The sequence below is a fragment of the Mizuhopecten yessoensis genome, unplaced genomic scaffold (assembly GCF_002113885.1).
Source record: "Mizuhopecten yessoensis strain PY_sf001 unplaced genomic scaffold, ASM211388v2 scaffold9985, whole genome shotgun sequence".
NCBI lineage: Eukaryota > Metazoa > Mollusca > Bivalvia > Pectinida > Pectinidae > Mizuhopecten > Mizuhopecten yessoensis.
In genome coordinates this window covers 532,771-546,705 of record NW_018408321.1, presented here as the reverse complement: position 1 = coordinate 546,705, position 13,935 = coordinate 532,771, and the positions used below count along the sequence as shown (strand labels likewise).

Here is a 13,935-nt window from a genome sequence, read left to right as displayed (position 1 = left end):
ATATCTCATGTCTCCTGTCCACATCCCCGGCCTTACATCAATATCCCCTCTCAACTGTACATATCCTATGTCTCCTGTCCACATCTCTGGCCATACATCAATATCCCCTCTCACCTGTACATATCTCCTGTCTCCTGTCCACATCCCCAGCCTTATATCAATATCCCCTCTCACCTGGACATATCCTATGTCTCCTGTCCACATCCCCTGCCTTATATCAATATCCCCTCTCACCTGTACATATCCTATGTCTCCTGTGCACATCCCTGGCCTTACATCAATATCCCCTCTCACCTGTACATATCCTCTGTCTCCTGTCCACATCCCTGGCCTTACATCAATATCCCCTCTCACCTGTACATATCCTGTGTCTCCTGTCCACATCCCCGGCCTTACATCAATATCCCCTCTTACATGTACATATCTCTCCTGTCCTGTCCACATCCCCGGCCTTATATCAATATCCCCTCTTACCTGTACATATCTCCCACATCCCTGGCCTTACATCAATATCCCCTCTCACCTGTACATATCTCCTGTCTACTGTCCACATCCCCGGCCTTACATCAATATCCCCTCTTACCTGTACATATCTCCTGTTTCCTGTCCAGATCCCCGGCCTTATATCAATATCCCCTCTCACCTGTACATATCCTCTGTCTCCTGTCCACATCCCTGGCCTTACATCAATACCCCTCTCACCTGTACATATCTCCTGTCTCCTGTCCACATCCCAGGCCTTACATCAATATCCCCTCTCACCTGTACATTTTTCCTGTCTCCTGTCCACATCCCTGGCCTTATATCAATATCCCCTCTTACCTGTACATATCTCCTGTTTCCTGTCCACATCCCCGGCCTTATATCAATATCCCCTCTCACCTGTACATATCCTATGTCTCCTGTCCACATCCCCGGCCTCATACCAATATCCCCTCTCACCTGTACATATCTCCTGTTTCCTGTCCACATCCCCGGCCTTATATTGATATCCCCTCTCACTTGTACTTATCTCCTGTCTCCTGTCCACATCCCCGGCCTTATATCAATATCCCCTCTCACCTGTACATATCTCCTGTCTCCTGTCCACATCCCCGGCCTTACATCAATATCCCCTCTCACCTGTACATATCTCCTGTCTCCTGTCCACATCCCCGGCCTTATATCAATATCCCCTCTCACCTGTACATATCTCCTGTCTCCTGTCCACATCCCCGGCCTTATATCAATATCCCCTCTCACCTGTACATATCTCCTGTCTCCTGTCCACATCCCCGGCCTTATATCAATATCCCCTCTCACCTGTACATATCTCCTGTCTCCTGTCCACATCCCCGGCCTTATATCAATATCCCCTCTCACCTGTACATATCTCCTGTCTCCTGTCCACATCCCCGGCCTTACATCAATATCCCCTCTCACCTGTACATATCTCCTGTCTCCTGTCCACATCCCCGGCCTTACATCAATATCCCCTCTCACCTGTACATATCTCCTGTCTCCTGTCCACATCCCCGGCCTTACATCAATATCCCCTCTCACCTGTACATATCTCCTGTCTCCTGTCCACATCCCCGGCCTTACATCAATATCCCCTCTCACCTGTACATATCTCCTGTCTCCTGTCCACATCCCCGGCCTTACATCAATATCCCCTCTCACCTGTACATATCTCCTGTCTCCTGTCCACATCCCCGGCCTTACATCAATATCCCCTCTCACCTGTACATATCTCCTGTCTCCTGTCCACATCCCCGGCCTTACATCAATATCCCCTCTCACCTGTACATATCTCCTGTCTCCTGTCCACATCCCCGGCCTTACATCAATATCCCCTCTCACCTGTACATATCTCCTGTCTCCTGTCCACATCCCCGGCCTTACATCAATATCCCCTCTCACCTGTACATATCTCCTGTCTCCTGTCCACATCCCCGGCCTTACATCAATATCCCCTCTCACCTGTACATATCTCCTGTCTCCTGTCCACATCCCCGGCCTTACATCAATATCCCCTCTCACCTGTACATATCTCCTGTCTCCTGTCCACATCCCCGGCCTTACATCAATATCCCCTCTCACCTGTACATATCCTATGTCTCCTGTCCACATCCCCGGCCTTACATCAATATCCCCTCTCACCTGTACATATCCTATGTCTCCTGTCCACATCCCCGGCCTTACATCAATATCCCCTCTCACCTGGACATATCCTATGTTTCCTGTCCACATCCCCGGCCTTACATCAATATCCCCTCTCACCTGGACATATCCTATGTCTCCTGTCCACATCCCCGGCCTTATATCAATATCCCCTCTCACCTGGACATATCTCCTGTCTCCTGTCCATTCTTGACAGACATTTATGGAACTTTCTTTAATGGATCTTTTCCTATTTAGTTGTGCTCATTTTGATAACTGTTATATGCCTATTTCTGATTCCCATTTATTAATTTTGTCAAAATGAAATCCTTTACCATCCTTAAATGAAATTGATGCAACAGTTTTACTTTGAGGGGGCGTGAGTATTTAGTTAGCCTGTGGCTTATAGTTCTGGTCTATTTTACGACAATTTATATATGAAGTAAGTTTTATCAATGTTTATTGGCCTGTATGGAAACATTTAGTAGGTCTTATTTGTGGAGGAAACTTCCAGAGTAGCGGGAGAAAATCCACATGGTTGATTAGTATATATAGCATAGAATCATGGCTAAATTCACAGCTCGCAGCATTTAGAATAATGACTTAGAAGTAAAAAAACTGATTTATGGCATAAAATTTAAACATATTATCAATCATATTTACATTTACTGTAGTGTTTCAAATGAATTTTTTTCATGTTTTACTTTTTTTCAAGTGCTGCCTTAATTGATTTTGAATTTATGATTCATATCTGATGCCAATACCTAAGAGGAATTTAAGCCTCACACTTGTACTGTTTTTCGTTTTTTATTTTTTTGATCGCCGCCTGGTAAAGTGCAATGAAGCTTTGGAATCCATCGGGGATTCAAACTGGTGGATTTAAAATCATTTTGACATGTTACATTTCCAATCCCTTTAAGACCCGTTACATTTCCAATCCCTTTAAGACCCAATCATTAGTCGGTAATTCAAAGGAATGTTTACACTCCTGTTTTAACATCGCAATTCAAAGTAAGGGTCAAACAGTGAAATAAAACGTAGATACTGACCTCCCACAATCAACAGTCAACAGTTCCACATACATTTCCTTTTGGTCAATTAATTTTTAAGTGCTTTCCCCTTGTAAAGGATGTTGTTTGTCGGAGGGGGATAGCTGGGATACAGCACCTGTAGTTGGGGATGGTTCAGTGTGGGTTCAGGCTCAGGTCTAGTGCTGGTCCTGTCAAGGAAGCCACGACCAATGATTAGCCATCTTAACACTCGCACATGGTGTCTACAGACTCTCACAGTCTTCATATACAGGTCAATTTAATGCTATTTTTTACATAAGTTATTTGTTCTTGTTGTTGCATAAATCCATTGTTAAAATGTTATAAGTACTAAGTATAATGTGGAGGTTTGGGTACCAGATATGTTCACTTGATCAAGCTACTGAGGCTTGGAGGAGGGCGGACATTGATGCATGTAACAATTCGGAGGGGTTTAGTTTGGTAATGGGTTGTAGAGACTGATAATAAATCTATTTGTGTTGTTTGTAAACTTTCCTCAGGGCATCTCCAGTTCAGTGGGAAGCTGTCATCACTGATTATCTTGTTTGGAAACAGTTAGAACGGGTATAGACACAAGAAAACCGCATTAAAAGTATTGGTATAATGAATGAAGATTACTTGTGATGTAGCATCAATGTGTATGTATCTATTTCAGGACTCTGCGATTGGTGAACATCCACACAGAACAATGTTTATACGTATTTGATGGAAGCCAGGACCAGGTATTAACTGTGTCGGTAAGTAAGATGCTCCGTTACTCTTCCTTCCCCCAGTAATTAGTCCACAGATGTAACCTTCTACATTCCTCATCACTTGTATCTCCCACATCCAAAAAGCCAACAAGGTACCTTCTCACTGATGTGATGAGAGTGGGTGTTAATTACAATCAAGAAAATGAGGGATGACCACAATTTGAAGCTAATACCACATTAAATGTGTTTGATGCCACCCTCTCCATATCTGATACCATCCTGTCTGTGTCTGATATACCACCCTGTCTGTGTCTGATACCCCCCTGTCTGTGTTTGATACCACCCTGTCCATATCTGATACCACCCTGTCTGTGTCTGATATACCACCCTGTCTGTATCTGATACCATCCTGTCTGTGTCTGATATACCACCTTGTCTGTGCCTGATACCACCCTGTCTGTGTTTGCTACCACCCTCTCCATATATGATACCATCCTGTCTGTGTCTGATATACCACCTTGTCTGTGTCTGATACCACCCTGTCTGTGTTTGCTACCACCCTGTCCATATATGATACCATCCTGTCTGTGTCTGATATACCACCTTGTCTGTGTCTGATACCACCCTGTCTGTGTCTGATATACCACCCTGTCTGTGTCTGATATCATACTGTCTATATCTTATACCACCCTGTCTGTTTCTGATACCACATTGTATGTACCTGACACCATCCTGTCTGTGTCTGATACCACCCTGTCTGTGTCTGATACCACCCTGTCTGTATCTGATACCGCCCTGTCTGTATCTGATACCACCCTGTCTGTATCTGATACCACCCTGTCTGTTCCTGATACCATCCTGTCTGTGTCTGATACCACCCTGTCTGTGTCTGATACCACCCTGTCTGTATCTGATACAGCCCTGTCTGTATCTGATACCACCCTGTCTGTATCTGATACCACCCTGTCTGTATCTGATACCGTCCTGTCTGTGTCTGATATACCACCCTGTCTGTGTCTGATATACCACCCTGTCTGTGTCTGATACCACCCTGTCTGTGTTTGATACCATCCGGTCTGTGACTGATACCACCCTGTCTGTGTCTGATACCACCCTGTCTGTATCTGATTATCTGATACCACCCTGTCTGTATCTGATACCACCCTGTCTGTATCTGATACCATCCTGTCTGTGTCTGATACCACCCTGTCTGTGTTTGATACCACCCTGTCTGTGACTGATACTACCCTGTCTGTGTCTGATACCACCCTGTCTGTATCTGATACCACCCTGTCTGTATCTGATACCATCCTGTCTGTGTCTGATACCACCCTGTCTGTGTTTGATACCATCCTGTCTGTATCTGATACCACCCTGTCTGTATTTGATATCATACTGTCTATATCTGGTCTGTATCTGATACCATCCTGTCTGTTTCCGATATCACTCTGTCTGTACCTGATACCATCCTATCTGTATCTGATACCATCCTGTCCATATCCGATATCATTCTGTTTGTACCTGATACCATCCTATCTGTATCTGATACCACCCTGTGTGTATCTGATACCACCCTGTCTGTATCTGATACCATCCTGTCTGTGTTTGATACCATCCTGTCTGTATCTGATACCACCCTGTCTGTGTTTGATCCCATCCTGTCTGTGACTGATACCCCCCTGTCTGTGACTGATACCACCCTGTCTGTGTTTGATACCATCCTGTCTGTGACTGATACTATCCTATCTGTATCTGATACCACCCTGTCTGTATTTGATATTATACTGTCTTTATCTGGTCTGTATCTGATACCACCCTGTCCATATCCGATATCACTCTGTTTGTACCTGATACCATCCTATTTGTATCTGATACCACCCTGTCTGTATCTGATACCACTCTGTCTGTACCTGATACCACCCTGTCTGTTTCTGATACCACCCTGTTTGTACCTGATACCACCCTGTCTGTATCTGATATCACTCTATCTGTACCTGATACCATCCTGTCTGTATCTGATACCACCCTGTATGAACCTAATACCACCTTGTCTGTATCTGATAACACCCTCTCTGTATCTGATACCACATTGTATGTACCTGATACCACCCTGTCTGTATTGATACCACCTTGTATGTTTCTGATATCACATTGTATGTACCTGATACCACCCTGTCTGTTTCTGATACCACCATGTCTGTATCTGATACCACCCTGTCTGTATCTGATACCACATTGTATGTGTCTGATACCACCTTGTTTGTACCTGATACCACCCTGTCTGCATCTGATACCTTATACCACCCCATCTGTATCTGATACCATCTGTATGTGTCTGATACTACCTTGTATGTATCTGATACCACCCTGTCTGTATCTGATACCACTCTGTCTGTATCTGCTATCACCTTGTATGTACCTGATACCACCTTGTTTGTACCTGATACCACCCTGTCTGTTTCTGATATCACTCTGTCTGTATCTGAGATCACTCTGTCTGTATCTGATATCACCTTGTATGTACCTGATACCACTTTGTATGTACCTGATACCACCCTGTCTGTATCTGATATGACCCTGTCTGTATCTGATATCACCTTGTATGTACCTGATACCACCTTGTATGTACCTGATACCACTCTGTCTGTATCTGATATCACTTTGTCTGTATCTGATATCACCTTGTATGTTTCTGATACCGCTTGTATGTACCTGATACCACCCTGTCTGTATCTGATACCACTCTGTCTGTATCTGATATCACCTTGTATGTTTCTGATACCGCTTTGTATGTACCTGATATCACTCTGTCTGTATCTGATATCACTCTGTCTGTATCTGATATCACTCTGTCTGTATCTGATATCACCTTGTATGTTTCTAATACTGCTTGTATGTACCTTATACCACCCTGTCTGTATCTGATATCACTCTGTCTGTATCTGATATCACCTTGTATGTTTCTGATACCACCTTGTATGTACCTGATACCACCCTGTCTGTATCTGATATCACTCTGTCTGTATCTGATATCACCTGGTATGTTTCTGATACCACCTTGTATGGTTCTGATACCACTTTGTATGTACCTGATACCACCCTGTCTGTATCTGATACCACTCTGTCTGTATCTGATATCACCTTGTATGTACCTGATACCACCTTGTTGGTACCTGATACCACCCTGTCTGTATCTGATATCACTCTGTCTGTGTCTGATATCACTCTGTCTGTATCTGATATCACCTTGTATGTACCTGAAACCACTTTGTATGTACCTGATACCACCCTGTCTGTATCTAATATCACTCTGTCTGTATCTGATATCACCTTGTATGTACCTGATACCACCCTGTCTGTACCTGATACCACACTGTCTGTATCTGATATCACTTTGTCTGTATCTGATGTCACCTTGTATGTTTCTGATACCGCTTGTATGTACCTGATACCACCCTGTCTGTATCTGATACCACCTTGTATGTACCTGATACCGCCCTGTCTGTATCTGATATCACCTTGTATGTTTCTCATACCGCTTTGTATGTACCTGATATCACTCTGTGTCTGTTTCCGATATCACTCTGTCTGTACCTGATACCACCCTGTCTATATCTGATATCACTCTGTCTGTATCTGATATCACCTTGTATGTTTCTAATACCGCTTGTATGTACCTGATACCACCCTGTCTGTATCTGATATCACTCTGTCTGTACCTGATACCACCCTGGCTGTATCTGATATCACCTTGTATGTTTCTGATACCGCTTTGTATGTACCTGATACCACCCTGTCTGTATCTGATACCACCTTGTATGTACCTGATACCACCCTGTCTGTTTCTGATACCACCCTGTCTGTATCTGATATTACTCTGTCTGTATCTGATATCACCTTGTATGTTTCTGATACCGCCTTGTATGTACCTGATACCACCCTGTCTGTTTCTGATACCACCCTGTCTGTATCTGATACCACTCTGTCTGTACCTGATACCACCCTGTCTGTTTATGTTATCACTCTGTCTGTATCTGATATCACATTGTATGTTTCTGATACCGCTTTGTATGTACCTCCCTGTCTGTATCTGATACCACATTGTATGTACCTGATACCACCCTGTCTATATCTGATATCACTCTGTCTGTATCTGATACCACCTTGTATGTTTCTGATACCGCTTTGTATGTACCTGATACCACCCTGTCTGTTGATATCACCATGTCGTACCAGTACGTGATACCATCTTGTATGTACCTGATACCACCCTGTCTGTATCTGATATCACTCTGTCTGTATCTGATACCACCTTGTATGTATCTGATACCACCCTGTCTGTATCTGATATCACTATGTCTGTATCTGATACCACCTTGTATGTACCTGATACCACCCTGTCTGTATCTGATATCACCCTGTCTGTATCTGATACCACCTTGTATGTTTCTGATACCACTTTGTATGTACCTGATACCACCCTATCTGTTGATATCACCATGTCGTACCAGTACGTGACACCACCTTGTATTTGATACCACCTTTTTTATGTGTTATAGCACATTGTCTTATATACCATTCTGCCTGTATTTAGTACATTTATTTATGTCTGATAACACCTTTTCCAATGTGTTATAAAACACTCTGTCTTATAACACTCTTGATTAATTTAATAGACACTCAAATAAATTTTCAAATATTTCATTTTAATAAAAGTTTCAATTTGTTTCCTAGATAGAAACACATATTTAGCTTCCCAATCTGGCTGTCTGTAATAGGAACACGGGGTAAACGAACACTAGTGTCTTATTAAAGAGGATTGCATGAACAAGTCATTAGGAATGGGTCTAGCTCCAAGTGTTTATGTTTTCATAATATGCTTACGAACACATGTTGATTCTGAGTTTGTAAATGACAGGCTGCCCGGGGGTTCATTAGGTGTGTGTATATATAGCCCCTTAAATGATACAGAAGAGAAGATGTTTACTTTCAAATTAATTGTAGGTACATTTCCTCCTGAAAATGTGCTTAAGTCACTTATCCTTCCTCACAGAAATAGGTATTCTAATAAAATCTCAAACCTCTGGTACCATTCCTTAGGAAATTATTTTATCAGATGCTAATTCAATTGAAAATAAGAAATATAGATGTTGAGGTTGTGTGTTAAAGATTTACAGGAATTTAATGTTGTTTACCTTGCTGTATACTAGATTGTAAAAAACAACAGATGCAGACTACATAGTCGATATACTGTCTACCGAGGAACTTTCGCTCAGTCGTATTTTCGCCCTTTGCCATTAAAATCCATATTCGCCTAGTGTTAGTTTTACCCTTGGCATATGTTTGATATGTATACAAAATGTTTACTAATATTAGCTGTCATGATAAATTAGCCCTCATTAAGGAGAGTGAAAAAGGCGAAAGCTAAACTGAGGCGAAAATAAACCCGTATACAGTATTACATTTTAATTACAAAAAATAATACGAGGTATATACTGCATAGTAATTACAATACAGTATTTAGATTACATTGTAATTACAACAAAAAATACAACAAGGTATAACTATGTTTATGGTATAAACATGTATCAATATGACTTTAACTGTCCGAACAGTGAGTTCTTCACGATCAACAAAGACTATCACAGAAAGTGACAGAAAGCTAGACCCTCCTTCAGATCCTCAGTGGAGGTCACTGGCCAAGGGTATTAAAACGTTGGTGTTGTACAAAACTTACAAATTTTCAAATTTTGTGTTTGATTGACATTTATGGTCAGTGTTTTCCTACTGATGAAGGGATGTGTTGATTGGCTGATAAGGTATATAATTGTGGCAGTTCACCTCTGACAGCCCACCTGGTGTATCTCTACCTCGGCTCTTCGCTGTAATATCTACTTTGGTGTATGTCCTATCTTGTCTGACAACACTGTCACCTCAGTGTTTTATCTTCACAGCTGTGAGCCCAACACTTTTTTTTTTATCTAAATGAATTCAAGAACATCTTTTGTTATGAATAGAGTGAGGTATAAACACATTTCGGTGGAAAGTACAAAAACTATACACGCTGGCCTTCCCTGTTATGTGGCCTATTCATTACCTGTGTCATTTGATAGAATAAATTCAGAACTCGGGAAGGGTATTAAGTAGAATTGGAGCATTAGTTAGTTCTATGGTGTGCATTATCTACACAGCACCTGCATTTCTCTGCCACGCCCAACTCGTTTAACATTAATAACATAACCTCTACAGTCAAAGCTGGGTCTACATATAGGAACAATCGGGTCACTTTGGCTGGAATTTCATTCATCTGTCGATTACATGATTATAGTATATTGGTGATGTTCGCCTGACAAACTCGATATTCATTGTGCGAGTATTGTACTACCTATCCGACAGACAATACCGGACCCACATTAAACTCTCATAGACAGGGACGTCCCAATTAGGACGTCAAGATTTACGTTAATGTGTAAAACCTCAAATAGATAAAGTTTCCTTGCCAAATCTTTATGACGTACATGAGGTTAAATGGACAAACTATTTTCTAAAGATCATTTAAAATGTTTGCAAAATAGTTTGGCTTTTAACATTCTGTACAAAGTAATCATCAAATTATCAATACTATCCGATCATCTAAGGGCATGGAGTTTCTTGTCAAAATATATCTCAATTTAGAAACGAAACTGATCTGTCCTAATATAGAGGAGATATGTAGTAATTGATATTTAAATTTGGTACCAAGCACAAGTGTTTTATCTGATGTTATAAGGAGTCTGTAAAGTTTATAACTGTGACTCCAGGGTCACTTAATCAATCTTGATTGACTGTCTATCAAAATTAAAAGTAGAAATGAATACTTTAAAGACGTAAATACCAAACGAAAATCAAGCAATTATGAAAGAGTGTTTAAATATATATAGTGACATTATTATAATACATGTGTTGAATATTGAAAGAGGGGAGCAGGTAGGGGGACAGGGTAGGGAAGCAGGGATGGGGACAGGGTAGGAAGGAGCAGGGAGCTCGAGGGGGACAGGGTAGGGGAGCAGGGAGGGGGACAGGGTAGGAAGGAGCAGGGAGGGGGGCAGGGTATGGGAGCAGGGAGGGGGACAGGGTAGGAAGGAGCAGGGAGGGGGACAGGGTAGGAAGGAACAGGGAGGGGAACAGGGTAGGGGAGCAGGGAGGGGGACAGGGTAGGGGAGCAGGGAGGGGGACAGGGTAGGGAAGCAGGGAGGGGACAGGGTAGGAAGGAGCAGGGAGCTCGAGGGGGACAGANTTTAAATATATATAGTGACATTATTATAATACATGTGTTGAATATTGAAAGAGGGGAGCAGGTAGGGGGACAGGGTAGGGAAGCAGGGATGGGGACAGGGTAGGAAGGAGCAGGGAGCTCGAGGGGGACAGGGTAGGGGAGCAGGGAGGGGGACAGGGTAGGAAGGAGCAGGGAGGGGGACAGGGTAGGAAGGAACAGGGAGGGGGACAGGGTAGGGGAGCAGGGAGGGGGATAGGGTAGGGAAGCAGGGAGGGGGACAGGGTAGGGGAGCAGGGAGGGGGACAGGGTAGGAAGGAGGCGTGTACCTTGTGATCTCCTGCATATTAGTTGGTCTTAAATTCTGAGTTCATTTCTCATAAATATGAAATCAAGTGGCTTGTGATTGAAAATTGATAAAACAACTTATAAAACAGACTTTACAGGGAACATTTCTCAGACACTAGAACCAATTTAAAAAGATTGTGAAATGGTGGTGAAAAAAAGAGAGACATCATAATTAATTGAATTGATAGATAAATTGTGTCTGTTTCAGAAAGCAATTTATTATGATTAGGTTTATCATCAGACACTTGAGCAGTGATGAAAAGATTATAGAGTAATGCAATGTTTCATGCAGCCATCTTATCAGGTAGTCAAACTGAACCCCCATTAATCAAACTGGCAAAAATAAATTCTGAAACACTTAAAATCCCATCCAGACGGGGGAAAAAACTGGAACAAGCGTTAAATGGTTGGACATGATTTCGACTTAAATCTTAAATCCTGCCGACCTTTATATGCTGGGTCTGTTTTTAGACAGTGGTATGTGTACTACGACTATACAAAGTCTGACTTGATTTTTTAGACGGCCTTATTTACACTCATGTGATATAACTATACAGGTACAGATAGTTTACTGTTCTACATCAGCTTCTATCTGTATTTGTTTCAATATCCTGGCAAGTCTCATGTGTTCCAGTTCTCTGTACATTTCATGTGACCGGTTCCATTTCTCTGAATGTTTACTGTTATTAGGTTATGATAGTGTTTGATGATATTGTATTTATATGCAGAATTCTTTACAGTTCTTAAGATAAGGAAATGTTATTTGTAGATGATCTCATCATTTTTGTGATGAGGTGAAGTGAAATGAATTCCTAACCTTTTAGTAAGGCTTTTAACAATCAATTTCATTTTAATTCCAAAAGATTCAGGGGGAATTAATCCTGAGTGGGGACCTGCAGGGCCGTGTTTATTTCTGGAACAAGATGTCCGGTGAGAGTGAAGCTGCCATACAGGCCCATGACAAACCCATCTACAGGGTCAATTACCACCAAGGTCGTTTCATCACAGCCTCCGGGTGAGAATTGTATCTGTATCTGTGTTTCAATTTAAAAAGTTGGAAATTCTTATTTTTATCTTGATATTACTCCAACATAATCAAAATCGTATTAGGATGTAAGAAGATCTGATATTGATTACTGCTCAAATACTACTCTTACTTGAGATCTGATAATGATAATAATTTTAGAGAAATTGTAGCGTTACTGTCTGTGAAATGAGCATTGATTTGATTGACTTATGTTGCTGAACTGATCTAGACTAAAGTAACATGTTGTGTTTATGATTTTGTTGTAGAGACGGAACCATCCGGGAATGGGACATGATGACAATGACCAGTGTTCGACTGCTGCAAGGACATCAGGGACCAGTCAGAGATGCCAGGGTGAGATAACTCTCATAAAAACCTTTTGATATAGACACAACTCTACTTCCTGTATGAATCAGGCGCCAGACTCTACTTCCTGTATAGACCAGACTCTACTTCCTGTATAGACCAGACTCACAAGACTCTACTTCCTGTATAGACCAGATTCTACTTCCCGTATAGACCAGACTCTACTTCCCGTATAGACCAGACTCTACTCCCCATATAGACCAGACTCTACTCCCCATATAGACCAGACTCTACTTCCTGTATAGACCAGACTCTACTTCCTGTATAGACCAGACTCTACTCCCCATATAGACCAGACTCTACTCCCCATATAGACCAGACTCTACTTCCTGTTTAGACCAGACTCTACTTCCTGTATATACCAGACTCTACATCCTGTATAGACCAGACTCTACTTCCAGTATAGACACGATACTACTTAACTTGACATTTATTTTATTTGTTGTATTTAAAAAAAATAAAAAACTGTACAACTTAAGTTTATTTGTCAATGTGATACCATAATAACAGTAAGTATAACAAGCAGTATTTTGAACATCACTGTGGGAATTTGGTCCAGGCCCAAAGAGGAGAAAGTTTGATCTTATGAAATAAAAGTTCTTTGTGATGTACACAGTGTCTGTAAGTAGCTGGTCAGTAGTGTCTATATGGTACGTTTTGACCACCTGTTGGTGACAATGAACAGCAATTTCACAACAATGAATGTCAATTTCACTGAAATGAATGTCAGGTTCACTACCTAGACTTCATCTACAAACAAATTGCTCAGCTGTTTACCGCTGGAATGTTCAAGCAGGAGCTGTGATAGGGTGCACAAGTTGTTGTAAGTACTGACATATATATTTGTAGATAAGATAATTAAAGTAAAATTACAGGTTTGGATTGTGTGTATTTACTGCCTATTTACATCAGCCGAGTGTATTGTAGTGTTTGACACATCTCCGCGTACTGCCCTTTGAAGCAGCCTCACACCTGACACACACAGTATACAGGTGGACTGGAGATAAAATATCATGGTGGGAAACTGTGATGTGTTCTCTACCTCGCTATATTAACTGT

At 41.8% G+C, this 13,935-nt stretch overlaps 1 protein-coding gene across 6 annotated transcripts in view; it reads left to right on the top strand.

Annotated features, from left to right (window-relative positions):
* The window catches only part of LOC110459164, a 66,892-nt gene that overhangs the window by 28,943 nt on the left and 24,014 nt on the right, over positions 1 to 13,935 (top strand). For all 6 annotated transcript variants that reach the window (XM_021511287.1, XM_021511285.1, XM_021511284.1 and 3 more), the window contains 3 exons: positions 3,847 to 3,928; positions 12,347 to 12,498; positions 12,777 to 12,864. In XM_021511287.1, the coding sequence (XP_021366962.1) occupies positions 3,847 to 3,928; positions 12,347 to 12,498; positions 12,777 to 12,864 (322 nt within the window). The remainder of the gene's footprint in view (positions 1 to 3,846; positions 3,929 to 12,346; positions 12,499 to 12,776; positions 12,865 to 13,935) is intronic.